At 47.5% G+C, this 23,607-nt stretch overlaps 2 protein-coding genes across 3 annotated transcripts in view; one reads left to right on the top strand and one right to left on the bottom strand.

The window, feature by feature from the left end:
• GSS (glutathione synthetase) overlaps positions 1-5,835 on the top strand; it is a 28,169-nt gene extending 22,334 nt beyond the window's left edge. For both annotated transcript variants that reach the window (XM_055138615.1, XM_055138616.1), the window contains exons 10-13: positions 2,021-2,215; positions 2,604-2,685; positions 4,154-4,343; positions 5,295-5,835. In XM_055138615.1, the coding sequence (XP_054994590.1) occupies positions 2,021-2,215; positions 2,604-2,685; positions 4,154-4,343; positions 5,295-5,418 (591 nt within the window). In that variant the 3' untranslated portion in view covers positions 5,419-5,835. The remainder of the gene's footprint in view (positions 1-2,020; positions 2,216-2,603; positions 2,686-4,153; positions 4,344-5,294) is intronic.
• Positions 5,836-5,965: 130 nt separating this feature from the next.
• Positions 5,966-23,607, bottom strand: part of ACSS2 (acyl-CoA synthetase short chain family member 2) — a 58,737-nt gene continuing 41,095 nt past the window's right edge. The window contains exons 8-18 of the mRNA XM_004612547.3: positions 14,274-14,411; positions 13,187-13,357; positions 12,781-12,914; positions 12,452-12,584; positions 12,315-12,371; positions 12,050-12,130; positions 10,131-10,239; positions 8,473-8,541; positions 7,989-8,165; positions 7,353-7,427; positions 5,966-7,220 (exon numbers count right to left, since the gene is read on the bottom strand). Coding sequence (XP_004612604.1) covers positions 7,096-7,220; positions 7,353-7,427; positions 7,989-8,165; positions 8,473-8,541; positions 10,131-10,239; positions 12,050-12,130; positions 12,315-12,371; positions 12,452-12,584; positions 12,781-12,914; positions 13,187-13,357; positions 14,274-14,411 — 1,269 coding nt within the window. The 3' untranslated portion in view covers positions 5,966-7,095. The remainder of the gene's footprint in view (positions 7,221-7,352; positions 7,428-7,988; positions 8,166-8,472; positions 8,542-10,130; positions 10,240-12,049; positions 12,131-12,314; positions 12,372-12,451; positions 12,585-12,780; positions 12,915-13,186; positions 13,358-14,273; positions 14,412-23,607) is intronic.

The raw sequence follows: 23,607 nt of genomic DNA, 5'->3' as shown, positions 1-23,607 counted from the left end.
GAGTCTTCTCCCCTGACACCTAATCCACAGCTCAGAGAGGTGAAGAGGCCCAGCTTTCAGGGGGAAGGAGGTGGAATGGGAAGCCAGGAAAGATCCTGAGCACTGGGCAGGGGGTTAGGAACCTTGGCCCCGTCTGTGTGACTGGGGGCCGCTTCCTTCCTGGGCTCAGTTTCTTTAAGCTGGGAAAAATACTGGAAAAGAGGAGTCTCTGAGGAAAGTCTCCCTGGGCCCCGGCTATCTGAGGAGCAAGTGCATGGCAGTCGAGCGAGGCTCTTTCCTAGAGACGGTGGTCAGCAGTGGAGGGGAGGGATTGAGGGAAACTGGCCTTTGGAGAATGGATCCAGATCGGGGTAGGAGGCTTGGCACTGAAGAACACTTTAAAATGGAGGAAGAGGGGCTGGAGTGATAGTGCAGTGGGTAGGGCACTTGCCTTGCATGTGACTGACCTGGGTTCCACCCCCCAGTATCCCATATGGTCCCGTGAGTGCCACCAGGAATAATTCTGAGTGCAGAGCCAGGAGAAACCCCTGAGTACCACCAGGTTGTGACAACCCCCCCTCCCGAGCCAGGAAGTCTGAGTATCTGGAGGACATTGTAGGGACGGAACCAGCAGACCAGGCCCAGAACTAGGGAGGTGACTGCAGGCTGGTGACCTGCTAGAGGAGCCTGGCAAGCTCCTCCTTAAGTTTTGCTTTTCCTGTGTCAAGCCTCGTAGTCTTTCCCTTGACATATCTCTGGTGTGCAGGCCCTTGTCACTCTGCCTGCAACACCAGCCTTGCAGGTTTGTGGCTGGATCCCTGGTGAAGACCGAACAGGTGCTCTGGGTAGCCTGACTGTGTCAAAGGACAGCTCTGGTGGTGGGAGGGGGCCAGGCAAGGCTCCTCAGGCCAGAACCCTGGCCACGGGGCTGAGTGCTGAGGAAAGGCCATCCTTCTGGTGCCGGAGCCAGAGACTTGACCCTCTGCCGTTTCCTTGTTCTCACCCACAACCAACACAGCTGGCACACTGGGCCCTCAGCTGTGCTTACTCACATACATGCAGGCCTTTGTTCGGATTGTTGTTCTCTATAGTCACAAGGCTCACCCTCCCCATCCTTCCAAATCCCACTCAGGTGTCACCTCACTCAACACCAATAGCAAGCATGCCTGGGGCCCCCGGAGTGCCAGGCTGTGCTCGACACTGAGGCACGCAGGGATGAATGAATGATGTGGGCCTGTGCAGCTGGGTGTGGCAGGGAGAGAGGCACCAGAGAGCAAAAATGAAAAATATGTTGTGGGTGTTTTTTTCCTATTGGAAACAGGGTCAAAAGATTAGAAAGTATGGGGCCGGAGCGACAGCACAGCGGGTAGGGCGTTTGCCTTGCATGCGGCCGACCCGGGTTCGATCCCCGGCATCCCATATGGTCCCCCAAGCACCGCCAGGAGTAATTCCTGAGTGCAAAGCCAGAAGTAACCCCTGAGCATCGCTGGGTGTGACACAAAAAGCAAAAAAAAAAAAAAAAAAAAAGATTAGAAAGTATGGGGACCCCCACATTGAATCAGGTGATCACGGGAGATTTCTTGGAGCAAGTGACTTAGAGGCAAGACTTAAGGATCTAGCCATCCACTGCTGGAGACACAAGGAAGAGCATGTCAGGCAGAGGGGAAGCTGCAAGGGCGCATTCCCAGCGGTCTGTGTGGCTAGAAGGTGGGGGGCAGGGGGTGCCATGGAATGGGGTCCCAGGGGCGAGATCCTGTAGGGCCTGTGGTAAGGAGTTTGGGTTTTATTCAGTGTTGTGGGAGTCCTAGTGGACGCCCCTTCCAACCTCAGTTTGCTACACCCTTTCACCTTTTGTAATTTTCTTTTCTATGAGTCTCATGTCATTACGCTAGATTGGGACCCTCCCAAGGGGGGAGACAGGAGATGAATGCAGGGGTCCACACCTGCCTCTGCAGATACTGCCCATGAGGCCGCCAGGTACCGTGACCATGCAGCGCTCAGGGAATGAAGTGTGCCGCCTTCTGTTTTCTTCTCTCTGCAGAACTGGGAGGCTCGCCTGCTGCTCGAGAGGTCACGTGCTGTCAAGTGCCCAGACATTGCCACCCAGCTGGCGGGCACGAAGAAGGTGCAGCAGGAGCTAAGCCGAAGGGGTGTGCTGGAGAGGCTGCTCCCCGGCCAGCCAGAGGCTGTGGCCCGCCTTCGTGCCACCTTTGCTGGCCTGTACTCCTTGGACATGGTACGTGCTAGCCCATGACTTGGTGTGAGGCCAAAGTAGGCCCTGGCTCACAGTTTGCTCAGTGATGCTCTGTGGGACCCCCCCAAGAGCCCTGGGGAAGATGGCTGGAATCCCTGTAATCTCCCTTGGCAGAAACAGAGGTGGAGATGGCGACCAGGAAGGGCCTGAGGCAGACAGACCCTGGGAAGTATCTGAACCCACTTCCCAGACCCTACTGCTGTCATCCCTGCCCTGATGTCAGAAGGGCTACATGGGGAGTGGCAGTTGGCCTGAAGGGCCATGGCGAGGCCCCTCTGCTCTCCCCCTGGTACTGCTCTGCACCAGCAAAACCTCAGCTCTTGCCTCTGGCTCCAGGTGGCTGATGACTCTGCTTTCTTGCTCCTGCCAGGGAGAAGAAGGGGACCAGGCCGTTGCCAAGGCCCTCGCTGCCCCTCAGCGGTTCGTGCTCAAACCCCAGAGAGAGGGCGGAGGTAGGTGGATCCCCTCTGCAGGGCTGCTCAGTGAGACGGGGCCAGTGGACTGCCACTCACGCTACCCAGCACTTGTTCAGGCATAACGAACCTACACAGGCGTGTGCCCTGGAGTGTCCCAGAAGACCCTGGGCCAGAGCTGGTGTGGCACAGGGAATGTATGACCCCACGCTGGAGGGCTTGCCCTGTGGTGTCTGTGACTAGATTGAGAAGTGGGGTGAAGGCCCCCACTTCAGGAGGTTGAATTCCTCGAGGGTAAAGATAGCGTCAGCCTCTTAGACTCATAAGAGATGATTTTTTTAAAAAAAATCTAGGTCATAAGGAAGCGCTGAGAGTTTTCCCAAGGGGAAAAGGAAAAGTATTTCATATAGTAGCACCAATCCCAAAGGCCAAGAAAGCAAGGGCCATTGAGACAAGGGGTGTCTGCCAAGGCTGGGGGTGCTGCGTGGAAGGTTGAGAGGAACTTGGACTGGAAAAGATATTGGAGGGGCTGTTTAGGAAGGCAGGAAGGGAGCTGGGAGACTGGAGCCTGTCCTGAGGGTGGTAGGAAGCCACTAGTGAAGCTGAAGGAGGGAAGGACGCAGCTAAGCTAGCATCTGTGTTTCTTTACGGTGGCACATGTCCTGGAATAGGGGAGACTTTGGTGGCTGCAAGGGCAGAGATGAGGCTGGTTCAGTTGTCCAGGAGAGCAATGCAGAGGCCTGTGTGAAGGACAGACCGGAGAGGCAGGTCCGAGTCAGTGGCTGAGGGAGGAGCTGATAAGATTTGTACCTTGTAAGGAGTCGGAAAGTCCATTTCAGGCAGAAATGATAAATTCTCTGCATAGGTTGGATGTGTTTGGGGTCCCAGGGGGATATCCCAGGGGATAACAGGGAATTGGAATTAAAGATGGGATTTAGGGGCCAGAGAGATGATAGCTCAGTGGATGGGCGTGCAGACTTTGCATGGAGTAGGCCTGGGTTTGTTCCCTGTCACTGCTGGTTTGCCAACACTGCCAGGAATGACACCCCCCCACCCCCCAGCACAGAACTGGGAGTAGCCCCTAAGTTACCATATGTGGTAAACAAAACAAAAAAAAACAGTGTAAGATTTCAGGAGTTAGCAATATATAGATTATAGATGGAGTCTTCAGTGACATTTTCCTCAGAAAAGAGTGTGTGGAGGACAGAAGAGGGAGGGACAGAGTTGTGCGGGACCCTGGCATTTAAGAGTGGCAGGAGCAGTGTGGGGTGCTGAGGAGCAATGGCTGAGAACCAGGGCAGGATGGTGGAGGGAAGCTGGCTCACTTTTGTGTGAAGCAGGGCTCACCTGTCAAGGTGAAGGGCACACCTCAGGTACACAGCCCACCCTGGCTGCACCTAGCTGGCACTGGGTACTGTGGCAGCTGACTTGCATGTGGGCCCCAGAAATGGGGGGTTGGGGTGAAGACGATTGGAGAGGGTCAAGTGACTGGTCGGTGGAATTGCAGGTAACAACCTGTATGGGGAGGAGATGGTGCAGGCCCTGGAGCAGCTGAAGGACAGCGAGGAGAGGGCCTCCTACATCCTCATGGAGAAGATTGAACCTGAGCCTTTTGACAGCTGCCTGCTACGACCTGGAAGCCCCATCCGAGTGGTCCAGTGCATCTCAGAGCTGGGCATCTTCGGGGTGTATGTCAGGTAAGCCAGCCAGGACTTTGCTCTCCTCCTGGCCAGGAAGCCAAGAAAGCTTAGAGAGAGCAATGGTCCTGGGCTGTGCTCCTTCCCAGCCATCCCCCCTGCTGTTACCTGCTTCCTTAGCTAATCTATGAGATCCAGGGTCCTAGGCCTGCCCAGGTGAGAAATGTTTTACAACTCAGAATGAAATGCCCAGTCGTAGCAAGATAGATGAAGAAATACTGTCCAACAACCTTAGGCTAGGAGACCTCCGGGGAGAAGAGAGTTTAAGGTTCATCTCTCAGGCCACAGAAGGTACTGGGGGAAACTGGGCAGGTCAACCAGAGGCTATCCAGTGACTCTGAAAACCTGAGGGACTCCTGGTTTTGGATTTGAGCACTAAAGAGTCTAGAGAAGAAGACTTGGGAATTTGCAAGTAATAGTTCCAGGACTGTCATATCACTTCCCACAAAATACTACAGATAGGGCAAGATAGAGGTGCCAAATCCTACCAAGTACCCCACCAGAGCCTGCCCTCTCTAACCACTTACTGCCCCTCTACCTGCTGCTTCCCTCCACCCCAACCTCTCTGTCCCCAATCACCACCTTAGCTATCTTGAGAGAATTAGAATGGAAATTTACAGCTCCAAAACATGAAATGTGAGCCTGGGATCATGCAAACAGCTTTCCCTGCTTTATTTAATCCTCATGACCATCTTGCAAAGTGAGAGGGATTATCCTTCTTTCAGATGAGGAAACTGATATTTAGAAAAGCTAAGTAACTTGCATAAAGACAGAGCTAGTATTTCCAAGCTAGGATCCAAATCTGACTTTAAAATCCAAGTATTTTCTCAGGTATAGTTAGTCATCTGACTCAGGTGACTCCTGGTGACTCAGTTAGAATGAGGGAAGGGCTGGAGTTTGGGGGCTGAGCCCAGGGCTGGAGTTGGATGTCTCCTGCTCCCATTTCTGTAGGCACGGACAGACATACGTGATGAACAAACATGTGGGGCATCTGCTTCGGACCAAAGCCATCGAGCATGCGGACGGTGGTGTGGCTGCAGGAGTGGCTGTCCTGGACAACCCATACCCCGTGTGAGGGCATGGACTGCCAGCTGGAACTCCACTCTCGCCTTCATCTCCATACACGCCGTTCTGAGTCAGCATCCCTCCCCCCAATCTGGAAGGACTGGAACTTTCTAGGGTCCCAGAATCCACGGGAAGGGTAATGCTGGAGCTTTCCCCTTTCCCACAGCTCTCTCACCTGAAGACTAAGAACACTGTTTCCATTAGGTGAAATCCCCAAGTCCTCAGGGTGTGGGTATAGCTGAAGGGAAGCCTCTCTGGGGTAAAGTGAGTGTTGCCACCATCCTCTCAGCTCCTTATTGGCCTTTTTTTTTTTTTAAAGCAGGTCCTAGAGTCTGACTTAGGCTAGGACTGGAGTAACAGGAGGGGGGAGTAGGGGCATAACTTTTCCCGGCCTCTGCCTTAAATAAAACTAGATTTCTGACTCTGAGTCCTTGGTTTGTGCATTTGGGGGAAGGAGGAGCTAAGATCTGAGCCAGCCTGCTTATCAGTGTATCGTGGAAGGAGGTGACTGAGCTGCAAGGAGGTTCTCTAGGTCCAGATCACAGGGAGGAGAGTGTCTGTGGCGGGAACTGGGGAGGGGCAGAATTGAAATGGACATCCCACTTGGGACCTGGCTTCAGTTGCTTTTTGCATAGTATAAGGGCTTGTCAAGAACCTATGAGTAAAGTTCTGCCCAAATGAGAAGTGGAAGGCAGAGGATATTGGGGTATTCCAAGGATAAACTGTTGCTGTTCCCATCCCACACACCAGGCAGGATTGGCCAGTATATTAGTCTGGGAGAGACCTCAGAAGACAACTCTCTCTGGTGTGGGTGTGAAGGCACTTGCCTTTCATGTGCCGCCCCTGGTTCAGTCCCTGGCTATAGGGTCTCCTGAGTACCACTACGATTGACCCCTGAGCACCTCCAGGTGTAGCCAAACTCCCACCCTCTCCCAACAAAAGACAAACCCTCTTTCCTAGATCATAGACTTTATTCCTACAACCAGGGCCAGAAAAGAGTTTCATCTGCGTGTTTCTTATGGACAGGGCTTTAATCAGGGACACGTGGGAACAGAGGACAAGGAAAACAAGCTTCTCTGGCCTTAGCAACAAGACACATCGCCTGCAGAGAAGCAGATGATCAGAAAACCCTCTGGAGAGGGAGGCTGCCCACACACCCCTAGAGCAAATGGGCAGACAGCATTGCCACCTGGCACAATAGGGAATTCAGACCCAGAAGAGAAGCCACAAAGTGTTTTTTAAAAGTAATGATCAGTTGGTCTAGGACTCACAGGTAGGCATGCTAAGGGCAAGCGCCTGCCCAGCGTAAGCACAGTGCTTCCTGAGAAGATTGGTGTGGGATTACAGAACTGCCTCCCTCCTTGGCCCTGGCCCTTTTGCCCTCTGAACACTTTTCTTAGTTCAGTGAGTAACTTTCAGGTTCCTGTTCTGGACTCCAAGGGCTCTTTGTGGTCTGTGGGGAGAGGCAGGTGTGGGGCACAGAAACCTGAGGTTGACCTGTGCCCTGTCCCATTGGCCTGGCAGTCACAGGAAGTTGCCACTACCCAGGGACAAAGCTGGTCCTACGATTCATTCAGCTGGTCAAGGGAGGTATCGGGGTCAGCAATGGTCCTCAGAACTCCAGGTTAGGGACAGGGAGGGGAGGCTAAGTTTGGGAGAGCCAGAGGGCGACCCTGTGTCTTCTTTACTAGGTAGTCAGGCATCGGTGGCTGAAGAGCTGGTTGATGACAGATGGGTCAGCCACGGTAGATGTGTCCCCCAAGTTGTGGTCATTTTGAGCAATCTTCCGAAGCACCCTCCTCATGATTTTACCTGGGGAACCACAGGTCTCTGGTTACCTACTGTCAGTAATGACCACCTCCAGCCTGCCCACGGCTTTCATTTGTCCACCTCCAATGCCACCGGACCTTGCCCCCTCCCAACCCTTTGAGGTCTTGAACCTACCTGAGCGGGTTTTAGGCAAACCAGGTGCATTCTGGATGTAATCTGGTGTGGCAATGGGGCCAATCTTTTCTCTAACTGTAACCAACAAACCACAAAGCATTTGTTTCCCAGTAGCGTTAGCCAGGCTCCTCAAAACCAACTTAGAGATGCCTTTGTTCCCCAGTTATTTCCACTTCAAGGCCCTTCCTGAGTCATTCTTAAGCTCGCTGTCTGTCTGGGTTTAACACAGTATTCCTTTACGATTTTAACTTTATGAAACTCATTTCCAGAATCAACCTGCTGGGTCTGAAATCCTAACTTACTAGCAATATGATGATGGGCAAGCGATTTAATTTCTCTAAGCCTTGATTTCTTCATCGTCAGAATGAGAGTAACAATAGGATCTATTTCTTGGGGGTGGTTATGGGGATTAAATGGATTAATTCATTTAAAGTCCTTAGTTCAGTGGTGGCACAGAGATGTGAGCTACTATTATCCTAGAGGAGATGAATGGGAAGGGGGCGGCCAAGACCCAAGGTCCTTGGAATGTGTGGTTTGGAGAGCTGCTACTCTGGCCCTCTGGCACTTTCCTAATAACTTGGCCTGCTAATGGCCCTCAACTAGACCCCATGGTCCCTGTCTGGGGTTGCTGCTCACTCTGCTTCTTTAGCTCCTCGGTGAGGGTTGTGCTGAAGGAGTGGCCATCACACAGGGTGACAAAGCAGTAGAGGCATTCGCCCTTTACAGGATGTGGATGGCCGACCACAGCCGCCTCTGCAATAGCTTCATGTTCCACGAGTGCTGACTCCACTTCTGCTGTGCTCAGAAGGTGCCCTTGGGAAGGGAAGAGGAATGTGGTGAGAGAACCCCCATTCCCGCCTTCGCCACACGCTCTCTGCTTCCTCTGGGCAGGCTGAAGGTGGGAGCCCGGACCTTCATGCCTCAGATCACCGGCTTCCAGTTGCCCCACCCTCCCGGCTCCCCTGCCCACAGCAGTCCAGTGTGCTCACTCTTCTTACAAAACCCGTGCTCGGAACTGACTGCTGCACTGCAGGCAGGGTCTGGACAGAGGACACCTTCACTCTTAGAAGGCTTTGGCTTAGAGGTGCTGGTCAGTAGGACAATGGCATGTGGCCCTTACCAGACACATTCAGCATGTCATCAATCCTGCCCGTGATCCAGTAGTAGCCATCTTGGTCCCGGCGGCAGCCTAGAGAGAGGAAAAATGTACAGTGAAATAATACCCTATAATAGGACTCCTGATCCATGTTACCAAACTGCCACATCCACTAAGCCTTCTAATAAGTCTGCCCGATGCACTGGGGTTTCCTGGATCCAAGATGATACTCTGAGTTTTCCTTATCTTTAGATAACCCTGGTTTTGCTAAGGTTAGTCTGCATGTGCTTAGGGTGTGGCAGAAGTGGTCAATGGGCTGCCATTTTGCAGTAGGAAACAGTGCGGTGTCCATTTTGGTTGTGTTCTCTGATTATTTCCCCTAGGGGAGGCCAATATATTGTGGGCCTATAAATAGGCCCGTATAGTGAGGAAATGAGGGTTCCTGTCAACAACCAAGTGAGTTGGAAGTGGGTCCCCCAAACTCAGTGAAACCTTCAGATAACTGTAGCCTTGAATCACAGTTGATTGCAATCCACAAAATACTCTGAAGGAGAACCTCCAATTCATCCATTCACATAGATTATGATGCTCACAAATTTAAGCTATCAAGATTGAGGATAACTTGTTCTGTAGTAATAGATAATATGGCCACCTAAAGCTTATTCTCCACAAATTAGGCAGTTTTTTTTTTTCTAAAGAGCAAGTTATAGTTCATCTGCTTAAAATTCCCAATACCATTAACATTGGAATAAAATCCAAACTCCTCACCAAGGCCACATCTCCCTCCAACTTCATGCAACATACTTTGCTTTACTCACTACACTCCAGCCACACAGGCTCAAGCTTATTCCTCAGACATCTCAAACCTGTGACTCTGCACAGATGCATCTAACTCCAGATTTCTCCACACCTGGCTCCTCAGCCTTCAGATCTCTGTCACTTCAGAGAAGCCTTCCATCACTGTGTCCTGTATGGTGACCATTTCAGCAGAGAATTTCCCATAACGCTGTTTCTTTTTCTTCCTAACACTTCTATCACTATCACTATCATCCTGTTCATCGCAGATTTGCTCAAGCGGGCCCAGTAACATCTTCATTCGTCCTAGTCCTGAGATTTTAGCAGCCTCTCTTTTTCTCGTCCTTCCCAACGGTGCCACATTAGAGGCTCTTTCAGGGTGAGGAAACTTCTTACTAGGATAATTCTATTACTGTCTTATTTGTGAGCTTCCTGTCTCTCCCCATACTAGAGTGGGACTATCCTCTGTGCTCAGATCAGTGCACAGGTACAGGAGGTGCCAGTAAATATGGATGTGTGGATGGGTGGATGGACACATGGGCAAAAGGCAGGTTTCAAACAAGGAGATACTCATAATAGGAAATTAATGAAATGTCATATATTTCATAAATGAAATACATGAGATTATATGATTCCATATGCCTCATGCCTTTAAGCACAGAGATAATGAAAATAAGAAACTCTTTCCTCATACATCACACCTCAAAATGCACCATGCTCTGGTTCACTGCTGCTCTGAAGGTCTTCTTGATAGTTCTGCCTGGACATTTGACATTGACATGTAGGACATGTTTTTCTTTACTCTGTTTTTCTTTATCTCTAACCAACTTTTCCTGAAAAGAGCAGGTACAGTCTTAGTGGGAGATATGAGCGTGAACAAAGCTCACCATCTCCTGTCACATAGTACCCAGGGAACTTCTTAAAGTAGGTGGTCTCAAAGCGTTCGTGGTTCCCATAGACTGTGCGCATGATCCCCGGCCAGGGCTGCTTGAATACCTGGAGAGTGAGGAGGAACACACAGTGGTAACACCTGCCCTGTCTCACTGGAAGAGAGTCACAGCTTTGCCAAACCTGAGGCGGAAACTATAGGAAATCCCTTCTGGAGAAAGAGGACAAAATATAGACTTTAGAAATAGAGGCTTTGGAATCTGAACTTTGCCACATACTAATTTGTGTAAGTTCAGGTAAGTAACTTTACTTCTGTGAACTTCAGAATCCTCACCTATAAATTATTTAAAAAAAAACACCTCAAATTCCTATAATTCCTATAATTATTCTGAGGAAAAAATTATAAGGAAATTGCCTAACACAGTGTTCTGTTAGCAAGAAACAATTCATATATTTGAGTCTTCTTTTAGGTAATCCTTCAAGAAAGCAGCTCCAGTTTGATACAAAACATAAAAAGAAACGGGGGCTAGAGATATAGTAGGTAAGGTGCTTGTCTTGCATGCAAATGACCCCAGTTTGATCCCCAGCACCCCATATGATCCCCTGATCCCTGCCAGGAGTGATCTCTGAGCAGAGTCAGGAGTAAGTCCTGAGCATCACCAAGTGTACCTCCACCCCACCCCCCCCACCAAAAAGAAAACCCAGAAAAAGAAAGTGAAACCCAGGGGCCACTGTTATGGCTCAAAGGGGTGAGCATAAGCCTGGTATGTGTGAAGTTCCAAGTTCAGTCTCTAGCACCACAACTACTCCCCAACTACCAGCACCACTGAGTGTATCCCTGGTTACCACCAACACCAACAGACACAGAATGAAACCATCAAGTATTGCAGGGAGTGGCCCGTGAGCTTCCCGAGTATCTCTGATTAGCCCCTATATAAAAGTGGGGCCCCAAGGGCTGGGGAGAGAGTACAGGGGTTCAGGTGCATGCCCTGCATGAGGCCAAACCTCGTATGATCCCTGGCACCACATATGGTCCCCAAGCACTGCCAGGAGTGACACCTGAGCACAGAGCCAGAAATAGCCCTTGAGTATCACCAGGTGTAATCCCCACCAATAAATCAATACAGCTAACAGTAATCAAGTACTGACTGTTATGTGCTAAAGAAACCCTTCATCATGTGGATAATGTAATTCAGTAACCATCGGAAACAAAGGCAATGTTATAATCCTTTTCATCAATGAGAACATTTTAGATTCAAAGGGGTCAGGTAACAGGAGAGACAAAATCAAGATTTAGGCCCAGACAGTCTAACTCCAGAGTCTAGATGTTTTCTCATTACATAAGGAAGTCTCCTTTCATACCCTTTGCAAAGGAAGAGTGGGAACTAAGTCTTTCAGACCTAAAAATTCCCATCAATAATCTAGGAGCAGACTCTGAAAAAGCCCTTGATTTGTTTTTATTTGGGGGCCATATCTCAGTACTCAGGGGTTACTTCTGGCTCTACACTCAGGAATAACTTCTGGAGCACTTGGGACCATATGAGGTGCCAGGAATTGAACCTGGGCCAGCTCTGTGCAAAGCAAATACCCTACCTGTTGTACTATCGCTCCAGCTGAAAGGCCCCTTGAGAGTCTCATGGGGAGGGGTTAGGGAGATGGATCAAGGGGCTGGAGCACATACTTTGCATGCAGGAATCATGGGTTTGATCCTAGGCAGCCCAAAAGACAAAGATGCAAATGAAAGTCTCCAGGGATGCCTCCCAGGATTTCCCACAGAAAATGATCCCTCATCCATGGAGTCTAACCAGAGAAGCCCCCAGGAGAGATTGAGTTCCAAACCCTGAAGCAAAAGAAGTGTCCCTTGGTAGAACTCTCCCGCCAGTCCCTTTCAGAGACCCATAAGTGTCCAAGAACTTACCAGATAACCTTCAGCTTCACCTTCCAATTCCTCACCAGACTCATTCAGGATTGCAGGAGCTACACCAAAGAATGGGAATGTCTGGAAGCAACCAGGACACAAACAGAGGTATGAGGCAACAGTGGTTAAGCTCCCTACCACTCTCAGGCAGCCCAGATGCCCAAATTCTTCTCACATATCAGTCTAGTTTCCCACCCCCTAGGCTAGCCAAATGCTTAAGATATTGCTCCAACCTCCCCCAGAACCATCAGGGACCCTCACTCACAGCAGAGCCAGGCTTCATGGGTGTGGCACCGGGGAGGGGTGTCAGCATATGGCCACCCTGAGGAAGTCAGAGACCAAGGATCTGAGTCAGTCTTCCACATTATCCTTCAGCCCCCACCTTCTGAATGCCTTACTTACCGTTTCTGTCTGCCAGAAGGTGTCCACAATGGGGCAGCGCTGAGCACCTACCACCCGGTAGTACCATAGCCAGGCCTCAGGGTTGATGGGTTCACCCACTGTCCCAAGCACCTTTAAGGAGGCCCGGCTATACCTTGGGCAGGGGAGTGGAAAGAGAGGAAAGTTCTGAGTACCACCATGAACCAGAAAGTCATGCCCAGGCTTTTGTACCCCTTCTCTATTCCAGGTCAGGAGACTGGAACAATGGAATGGAAACACTAGACAAATGCCAGCACCCAGTTATGAGAACACACTACAGGGAGGGGCAGCAGCTAGGAGGGGGGTCTCACTTGGTGACAGGCTCATCTCCAAACTTCATGAGCAGGCGGATAGCCGTGGGTGCTGTGTAGAACTTGGTGACCTTGTATTTGTCCACGATGTTCCATAGACGGCTCACATCTGGGTAGGTGGGGATCCCCTCAAACTGATCCAATAAAAGCAGATCATTCCTGGCCCTTCCCAACAGACCCTCTATTCCCCTATATAACCTAGAATTTCTAACCAAACCCTGGCTTTAATCCCTCGCCAGAGAAGCTAAGAGACCTTCCTTAGCAGAACTCTCCTTTCTCCAGGAAACGGGTCATTGATAAGCCCCTCTTCCTCTAGATCAAGTAGCCTTGGGAGAGAGTTAGTCAGCATCATCTTATCTACCCCATGGGAAGGCCAGATGGCAACACATCCCAGCTAACTTCTCACCAACACACTGGTAGCACCATTGGCCATTGGCCCATAGGTGATGTAGGAATGGCCAGTGATCCATCCGATATCTGCTGTGCACCAGAACACGTCCTCTGGATGGAAGTCAAACACATACTTGAAGGTCGTAGCCACATAGAGCATGTAGCCTCCAACTGTGTGTACCACACCCTAAGGGAGGAAACACAGCATCATGTTGGGGCCTGTGCTCATCCTGTCAATCTGAGCAGAGCTACAGGAAAACTCCTTGGGATTCTGGCCCTGCCAGTTCCCTTCGCACAGCATCCGCACATCCATTCTCTTCCTTCCCTTCTACCCATCTTCCTGTCTAACTCCACACATGTATAGCCAGGGCGTCATTCAAAGCCATACCCTAAGATGGTATTTCCAAGTGAAATACACACATCACTCACACACATGAACACTTCTAGTACAATCACATCTAATAGTGTGTAGGTTGTGCATGATCATACATAGTTACATGTTGACAAAGTCAGTGAAGGAGAAAAGAGAAAATCTGCTTCACTTATTCCTTCAATATCCCATTCCTATGAAAGAGGCCAAAATTGTGTTTGAAAGGCCCTCTGAGAGATAATCTTAATCTTGTCAAGAGAAGAATGTAGTAGTGATGTAGTGAATGGAAGATAGCAACATCTTTCAAGTCAATGAAGTCAATGGATGAGTTCATTTTCTTACATATTCTGACTCCCACATGGTGCCTGGGAGGTGCTTGTGTTAATAGTGTGGCATATATGGTTGGTCCTGAGCCCAAGAGGGATCTCTGTGTTGATTTGCCTTGAGTTGAGAAGGCAGCTCTCTTCAATATGGGCACAAGAATGAGCCATCAATATTATCTACATAGACTTTTCCACCTTTTCTGTGCACCACGAAAGCCTCCATGTAAATTACCTCATACTGGTCTTTACCACCCAGTGACTGAGAATTTACCTCTTCATTTGATTTAGAAAAGAAAAAGTAACATTTCTGAAGCACAAGATTAAATATTCATATCATTACATGCTTCCTAAGAAACTGCTCATTCCCTACATACAAAGCATCATACACACACACACACACACACACTTGCCTTGGGTTTTCCTGTGGAGCCACTGGTATACAGAATGAAGAGTGGGTCTTCTGCATCACACCACTCTGGCTCACACTCACTCCCTGCCTCTTTCATGAGTTCATGCCACCACAGGTCAACTCCCTTGTTCCAGGTTATCTGCAGAGGGAAGAAGACAGAACAAGCAGTGAAGAGCTGTGAATAGTTCAAGATGGGAGCAGCTCTGTCCCTGCCTTACTAGGCACCTGGAGGAATGGAATTGGTAGGCAGGGGTTCTGTGATGAAGAAAGGGTCCTACGAGGGTAAAACAGGGACAAAGTGACCAAATAAAATAGCAGACTCCCTGGATACTCCCAGCACTCTGTCATCTTCCCCCATCTCTAGTCAGAGCTGCTTTATTCAGCTTTAATATGAGGAGAGCCCCTTGTTGGTCCCCCTAACCTTTCTGAAATATTCTGGATATGTAATATTATTATAGTACTTTCTTTCTACACAGCAGAGCCTGGCAAGCTCTCCATGGTGTATTTGATATGCCAAATACAGTAACAATAACAGATCTCTTTCCCCTGACCCTGAAAGAGCCTTCCATACTGCACCGTTTGGAAGAACGAGTAAGGAGAGGCTGCTAAAATCTCAGGGCTGGGATGAATGGAGATGTGTACTGCTGCCTGCTTGAGCAAATTGATGAACAACAAGATGACAGTGATATAGTGATAGTACTTCCAGTTTTTATTATGTTTCAACATAATGATTAGATATTTTTATATATTGTGAAATGATGAGCTTGTTCTTTTCTCCTCCTTCTATTATTAGCTTAAATTGTGGTCATATACAAATACAGAATAGTGAACTAAGGCTGCAAAGGTCAGGGAAACAAAGAAACCTTGACACAGTGGAGGAGGGTTAGTGACACCCTGATAGTGGAGTAGTGAAGTAGCAGTGTGAGTATAAAACAATAATATGGAAATTATTGTAAGCTATATTAACTCAACAAAATAAAATAAGTTACCTATTAGGAAGGGCTGGAGCGATAGCATAGTGGGTAGGGCGTTTGTTTTGCACAGGGCCGACCCGGGTTTGATTCCTCCATCCCTCTTGGAGAGCCTGGCAAGCTACCGAGAGTATCTAGCTTACACGGCAGAGCCTGGCAAGCTACCTGTGGTGTATTCGATATGCCAAAAACAGTAACAACAAGTCTCACAATGGAGATGTTACTGGTGCCCACTCAAGCAAACCAATGAACAACGGGAGAACAGTGCTACCTATTAGGAAAGACTTTTCCCGAGTAGTACCTGGTAGAATCCCAAACCTACAATTGACCTTACTATTTCTTATGTAATAGTATTTTATACAACACTGTGTTTTTTTCCCCACAGCTTCCCAGCTTTTTTTAGTTGTTTATGCAATTACTGTTTCTCCAATTAGTCAATAACTCTATGAGGGCAAAGGTATGCCTGTCTTTCCCCCATCAATCCCACCTCCCACCCTGTTCCCAAGACCTAGCAAAATGCTTGGCACTCAAAAATTCGTTCAGCAAATTTTCACTGGATGAATGGATATGCACACACAGACCTATAAATGCACATTATGGGACAAGTGGCAGGAATGCATTCACCACACAATTCAGAAGTGTAAAACCAGGAACCTACAGGTGAGGCCTGGTCCTATGAGTTATTAGCAAAACAACTAACAAACAGAAAAACAGTATTGGTTCAAGTATCTTTTTCCTTTATTTCTTTTTTTTTTTGGGGGGGGGCACACCTGGCAATGCTCAGGAATTATTCCTGGCTCTGCACTCAAGAATCAATTCTGGTAGTGCTCAGGGGGATCATATGGGATTCTGGAGACCGAACCTGAGTTCACAGAATGCAAGGCAAGCATCTTATCTGTTGTACTATCACTCCAGTCCTGCAAGCATCTTTTACTGTGTGTTCACATCTCATGCATAGCTGGAAGTTCCCACCCTACCTCTGTCTCTGTCTTTACAACACTGGCTCCAACTGGGGTTTACTACGATATTAGCTTGAGACTCCATTCATCAGAAAGTTTTGATTTAAGTTTAAAGAAGGACAAAAAACAGCTAGCAACTTTATAAATGATGGTGTTATTTTATTTTATTTTTTATTTTTTTTTGCTTTTTGGGTCACACCCGGCAATGCTCAGGGCTGACTCCTGGCTCTGCACTCAGGAATCATTCCTGGCGGTGCTCGGGGGACCATATGGGGTGCTGGGAATCGAACCTGAGTCGGCCGCATGCAAGGCAAACGCCCTACCGGCTGTATTATCGTTCCAGCCCCAAATGGTGGTGTTTTAATAAACAGAAATTTTAGAAAATGAAGTGGCCAGAGCTAAAACAGGGGTCATGACTTTTGTCTTGTATGTGGCCACCCAAGTTTGATCACTAGCAACACATATAAACCTTGAACACCACCAGAAGTGATTCCTGGGCACAGAGCCAGAGAAGTAAGCCCTGGGCACTGCCACATGTGGCCCAAACCAAATTTATTAATTAAAAGAACAAGGCTGGACTTCTCTCAGTAGAGGGATGTATCCCTACCCTAGAGTGACTCTAATAACTACTTATTTATCAGTCACCCTGAAATTAAAAACAAAATTTTTTTGTTTTTTGTTTTGTTTTGAGACCATGCCCAGCAATGCTCAGGGATAACTCCTGGCTCTGCACTTAGGAACTACTCCTGGTGGTACTTGGGAAGCATAAGGGATGCCAGGGATTGAAACTGGGTTGGCGTGTGCAAGGCAATATCGATGTACTATGGCTCCAGCCCCTAATTTCTTGGAATGTTTATTGAAGTGGTTTTACTTTTTTTGTTATATCATTTTTATGAACATGAGTCTATTCCCTGATGCATGAGGTTGGATTCCCAGTATTTGAATCAAGCTTGCCATTTCTCAGGTATATATGACTTTGGACAAGTTATTTTACCTCAAATAATTTATTATTAATAAAAGAGTAATTGTTGGGGGTATGGTGCTGCCAGCAGGTCAACTTGTACTTGCTGTGTGAGTGCATCAGTAGCCTGATGGTGCCTTCAGGCTTCCTGTTACCCCAAAATTGCTATTGTGCCTTTGGCCAGACCCCAACAACTTGGGACCAAGTTTATCAAGAAATTAAACAGTCAAAATTAGGTATGTAGGAGCCATGCCCACAAACCACCTCCGGTTCAACTATATAAGTTCATTTATTGGCCTTATTTCAGAGACCCATAAATAAATCTTGAAAGAGATCAGAAGCCATAATTAATCTCGGACCCACGCATGACCAAACAGACCAGGGTAAATTGTAGGGTGTGGGTCAGCCTAGTGCCCACCCAAGCAGAGCCCCCAGCAGCCACTTGCTTCCACAATCCAAAATTACCACCATACCCCCGGCCTGACTCCACCATCTCAGGATGGACCTCACCAAGATATAATCTGCTGAAAATTCAGGTATGTGGGTTTTGTGACTGAAATCTCCAGGCTTTCTCGGGGTCAGGATGGGCTACTTTCCTCCACCTCCCTATACTTCCCGAAGCCTTGGCAGTCACATCCACACACCAAAGCTGCCACCCAATTGAAAAGCTACTCCAGCCTTCTTATCGTCCCAATAAAAATACCAAGTGCCCTGAACAAACACCATGACCTCTTAGCACCTATATTGCAAACCATAATGCACAAAAGGAAAAGGAGAGAGAGAGAGAGAGAGAGAGAGAGAGAGAGAGAGAGAGAGAGAGAGAGAGAGAGAGAGAGCAAGAAAGAAAGTGCCTCCCACTGAGGGAGGCTGGGAGTTGGGGGGGGGGAACGGTGGAAGGAAAACAGGGGACATTGTTGGTGGGAAAAGTACAATGGTGGAGGGATGGGTGCTGAATCATTATATGACTGAAACTAATTATGAACAGCTTTTTAATGGTCTCTATCACAGATATTCAGTTAAATTTTTTTTTAAAAAAGTAATGTGCATTTCATGCCTAATTCAATCAACTTAATCAATGGTGCCTACATTTAAAAAAAAAAAAAGAGTAATTGTTCGTGCCCTTACAGGATTTGGGGGACATTAACAAAGAAAGATATTAACTAATTGATATCAAATCTTGGATTGTCCTGGAGGGTGGGGAAATCTGACAAATGTCAGGAGGGTAGAAATTAATTCAATGATTACTAAATTTTCCCAGGAAATGATTTTAAAGCATAATGATAGCAAATGTTTGGGCTTTGCTTTAGTTGTCACAATGTTCTTTCATATATATTAGCTTCTTGGATGTTCAATGGCCCTGGATGCAGATAGTACAGTGTTAAGAGAAATATCCTACTCCAATTATATAACTATATGGTAATTTATTGTGTGCATATTTGCTCATAACAGCCAAATGATTAGATACATTCCTTAATAAATTATAAAATGACCTCCAGCCACTCTCTTATTTTTACATATATATATTTTTCCTGGTTGGGGTGGCCATACCAGCAGTACTCAGGGCTTACTCCTGGCTCTGTGCTCAGGGATCTCTCCTGGTGAGGGTTGGGGACCATATGGGGAGCTGGGGATCCAACCTGGGTCAGCTGCATGAAAGGTAAGTGCCCCACCACACTGCATTATCTCTCCAGCCAGCTTTCTAAACAGTTTTATCTTCCTCATTCTAGAGAATTCTGGCATATAACCATAATAAAAATGACAAGTCCAAGTGAACTGAAGCACCATTAAAAAGAAAAACAGAGACTCCTTAAAAAAAAAAAAAAACGAACCTTTTGTTTTAAGTGGAATCACTAGGTCTACACATACAATGTCTCAGGAATACTCCCCCAGCACCAACAGGTGATCCTCTTCAGGTACCAACATTAATATGTTTAAGCAGAATCCTGTGGGTATTGCTTTGAGAAAATTATGTTGGTCTATGATACTGCTGTGAACTGCCATAGAAAAAGCACTAGCACATATATTAGGCACATAGGCAAAGCAGATCTACAACACTAAGGTTATTCTGTAATGTAAAACTGTTTCCTCTGTGGGTGGAGGAAGTGAGGGAGGGGGACTCCAGGTGTAGAGCTGATAGCACCAAAAAGCAAGCTGAGTTCAGTTAGTGGCACCAACACTGGCTGTGAGGGAAGTGTGTGCCTACAAGAATCCAGAGCTTTGGTTGGGTTTGGCCTTGGGTTTTGGGGTCACACCTGGCAGTGCTCAGGGGCCCTGAGGTCATTCCAGGAGGGTGTGGATACCATGCAATGCAGGAGACCAAACCAGGGCTTTCTGCATACAATGCATGAGCACTAGCCATTTGAGCTACCTGCCTGCCCCCACTGGGCCTAGAGCTTTGAATCAGGAAAAGGTGTGAATTTTCTAAAATAAGAATTTAGGAGGAAGACCTTGTCCTTGGACCAGGAGAGCCTCAGCAAGGGCAGTTGCCAAGTGTGAGAGAGGAACATGAGGAAGCTCAAAGGTAATATGATTGAGTAGGGCACCTGCAAGTGGTGCCAGCTCTTCCTGGAAGATTGCTTAAGGATGATGAGATTGGAACTCGGCCAAGATTTCTGCAGCTTTGGCTGCAACTTCAGACCAACAAGCCTGGGCTTTGTAACCCTATTTTCATGTTCTCTAGTTCTTTGGTAAACTGATTGTTTCGCCTCCAAGAAATAAGAATCCTGGAACCTGTAGCTTGAGGGTCTCTGGTATTAAGAATTACAAATAAAGATTGCCCCTCTAGAGATACCAGCCTTTATGTTGTTGTTATGTTTTGGGCCACACCCAGTGGTGCTCAGGGGTAACTCCTGGCTCTGTGCTCAAGAATCAGTCCTGGCAAGCATGGGATGCTGGAGATCGAATGCGGGTCAACTGCATGCAAGGCAAGTACCCTACCCACTATACTATTGCTCCAGCCCTGTAGGATAACATAGCCTCAGGTTGTTTAGGTTTATTGGGTTATTTGCGTTACAATGCTCTCATTCCTCTTTGCTTATTTGTAGCTTCTTTCTTAGTGTTCTGTTGACTTGAAAATATTGTTTTTCTCTTCTCCTTGAGTCCTTTGCATAGTTTATTCAGAGCAAAGTCCTTTTTGTATGGACACAGGAAGAATTAGCAAATGCTATGCTTTTGTAACCTGGGAGTAATTTGACTCTACATGATATTTTCCTCCTGGGCATCTGTTCTCTGGACCTAAGCCTCAGCTGCCCTTACTTCCTAGCACCCCCAAAAGCAGGGTCCCGCCGAGGGACAAGACGGACCCAGGGCAAGCGGTGAGTTGTGTGCTACCCTGGCATCGAGATGGGCCCGGCCAAAGTGCCTAATGCTTAACTGTAAGTTAAGAGCTTGATCATGGACAAATGCTGTCATGATCTAAACAGTGATAACTAGATTTGGACCCTGCTAGGGTGAGGAATGATTAATCTGGCCTGAGTGCTGTAGTCTGAGTCTGTGGCAAGATGTTGCCAGGAGAGCTGCCTTGCAAGCCTCAATGGATCTCTTGCTATGTCCAAACAAAAATAACTGGTATTAAGATGTTAATGAGTGTTTGGAATATGGAGAGGAGAAAAAACCCGTAAGAGGTATTTTGCCTACTGGCAGTCAGGAAGGGCTTTGGAATGCCCCTAGGTTGTGTTCCCTTTGAACCTGACAGGCCTCAGGAAGGGCTTTCTTATGTTGATTTTGCTACCTGGGCTACCTGGCAATGTGTAACCTAGGTGCAAAGGCGAGAGAGGAAAAAGGGAGGAGAGAGATGAGAATCGAGGCTGCAGTAGATTCAGAGAGAGGACAGAGCTGGGAGTGCAGGAGATGAGAAAGATGGAAGATTGAATAAACGGTAACTAATCAGCAACCAGCTTGATCCTCGTTCTTCCTTCACCAGTCCTTGGCCATCAGCCGTCCCGATCCAACCCACACACTGCGGTTTGAGAGCACTGAATCAGGGCGGTGAGACAGAGCCACCCAGAGAGCCCGCGAGTGCACACGCCCTTCGCCCTTCGGTGTGCCTTAGTTTTTTACACAGCCCCCAACCTTTTTTGATGTTAAAAGCAAAAGCTAACACGGAATACTGACTATGTGTCAAACACCATATATGAAACTCCATCAGGTTTATTATCCTTAGGGAAACTGGGACAAGAAAGCCCAAGTAACTTGCCCTCATTCACAAAGTAGGAGACGATGCAATCAGGGTTTGAACCCAAGAAGTCTGGCTCCAGAGTCCATATTCTAACCACTAAATTTGTTTGTTATCTCTGCAAAGAGAGGAAGCTTTGGTCATTATATGAGTGCTTTGCTTATTTTTTTTGTTTGGGGCTACAGCTGGTGGTGTTCAGGGGCTGCACCTGATTCTGTGGTTGGGGTCAGCTGTGGACACGCTGGGGATTGAACCAGGGCTCCAGTATACAAAGCAAATGCTCCAGACCTTTGAGCTATATCCAGGGCCCCCTTTCCTGAGTTTTTATATTTATTTATTTTTTGCTTTTTGGGTCACACCCAGCCAATGCTCAGGGGTTGCTCCTGGCTCTGCACTCAGAATCACTCCTGGCAGTGCTCGGGGACCATACAGGATGCTGGGAATCAAACCCAGGTCGGCCGTGTGCAAGGCAAATGCCCTACCCACTGTCCTGAGTTTTTAAAGGAAAGCCAGTTGTCCTCTGGAAATCAACTTTTTTAAAAATGCTTTTTTATTGTTGTTTTGGGATTTTTTTTTTGCCATGGTAATAAGAATAGAGGAAAAGAGGATTTTTATTTGCCATTAGCCTAAGAGATAATCATAGCATATTTTGAATTAGACTCTATATGTATGGTAATGCTCAGAATAAGAGAAGATTTTATGTTTCAGTAAGGGATTTGGTTTCCTATTGTTTTATTTACCTTTTAAATTCTTTTAATTTTTTTTTTTTTTTTTTTTTTTTGCTTTTTGGTCACACCCAGCGACGCTCAGGGGTCACTCCTGACTCTACACTCAGGAATTACCCCTGGCCGTGCTCAGGGGACCATATGGGATGCTGGGAATCGAACCCGGGTCGGCCGCGTGCAAGGCAAACGCCCCACCCGCTCTGCTATCACTCCAGCCCCTCTTTTAATATTTTTTAAAGTTTTATTTTTCATTTTTTGGGCCACACCCAGGCTATTGCCTGAATTTACTTCTGGTTCTGTGCTCAGAGATCATTCCGGGAAGTGCTTAAGGAAGTATAAAAGTATATGCATATAATCACATATGTGTACATATATCTATATGCAAAACTGGGATCAGCCTTGTATAAGGCAAGCCAGCCCCACTTTCCTTTTAAGGATTTATTGTCATTTCTCTGGTACTGTCAAGGAAGCTAGAGTCGATACAGGAAAGGTGACTAATTCCAGGTCACACAGCTAAAAATTGATCTTTGGACTCCCAGCTGTCTCCTCTTTATGCAAATCTGCTTTGAGTTCCCACTTAGGAATTTCCATTCTCAGAATCACCTACAACATGACTGTTGTTCAATTTGGCCTAAATACATCAGGGTTTATGATAGTTTGTAAAGCCCAAGTTGCCTATAAATATATTTAGGAACCTGCTTTTCCTATAATACAACCGAGGCTGTCATTTATAATATACATCTAATTTCATTTTTATAATATACATCTAATTTCCAAAACTGATACTGAAATTCTCTCCCTGCTCCTCTTATAGCTCCTGACTTTGGCCCAGCAAGGCCTGCACTCCCTTGGTTCCCTCTCCCACAAGATCCCGAGCAGCAGAAGCAAAATGAGCTGTTTCTTACTACCTTTCTGAGACCCCCTGCTCTGTCAGTTCAGAGTTACTGTGAAACTTAAAACAAACAAACAAACAAACAAACAAACCTGTAGGGGCTAGAGAGAGTACAGGGGAACTGCACTGCACTAGACATCTGCCTAGTAGGTGGCAGCCACATATGCAACCCACACCCAGCACTCCATGAGTGGCCAAACTGACAAAGCGCAGATGGACACACAGACAAGCAGGTGGGAAGCCAACTGGAAGCAGTACCCAAAGCAGTGCAGAGGTGGATACCTGGGCTTGGATGCTCTTGGATTTCTTTCAGTTTACCCTGTTGAGAGCCCATAGGAAGGGAGGATGAGCAAGATCGGCATAGAGGGGATTAGGAGGGAAGATAATGAGCCCCACACCTTTCACTGCCTCCTTTTTCTGAGGGTTCCCTCTCACTGGCCCTGCCAGCACTCATTTCCCCCAATCTTGTCCCAGTTTCTATACTCAAAATCCAAATGGTGACTGGCACCTCCAATCTCTCTAGATTAGGCTACAACCTCTCTAGGCCTCTCTAGGGCCCTCAAGTTATGCAATCTCAGGAGTTTTGTCCTTTTGGAGCCTATAGCCTTCAAGTTCCCTAGAGGCCACCACTGGGTTTTTCCACCATTTCTATC

The sequence above is a fragment of the Sorex araneus genome, chromosome 5 (assembly GCF_027595985.1).
Source record: "Sorex araneus isolate mSorAra2 chromosome 5, mSorAra2.pri, whole genome shotgun sequence".
NCBI classification, from domain to species: domain Eukaryota; kingdom Metazoa; phylum Chordata; class Mammalia; order Eulipotyphla; family Soricidae; genus Sorex; species Sorex araneus.
Note: the sequence above shows the minus strand (reverse complement) of the source record. Positions and strands in the feature narration are given on the sequence as shown.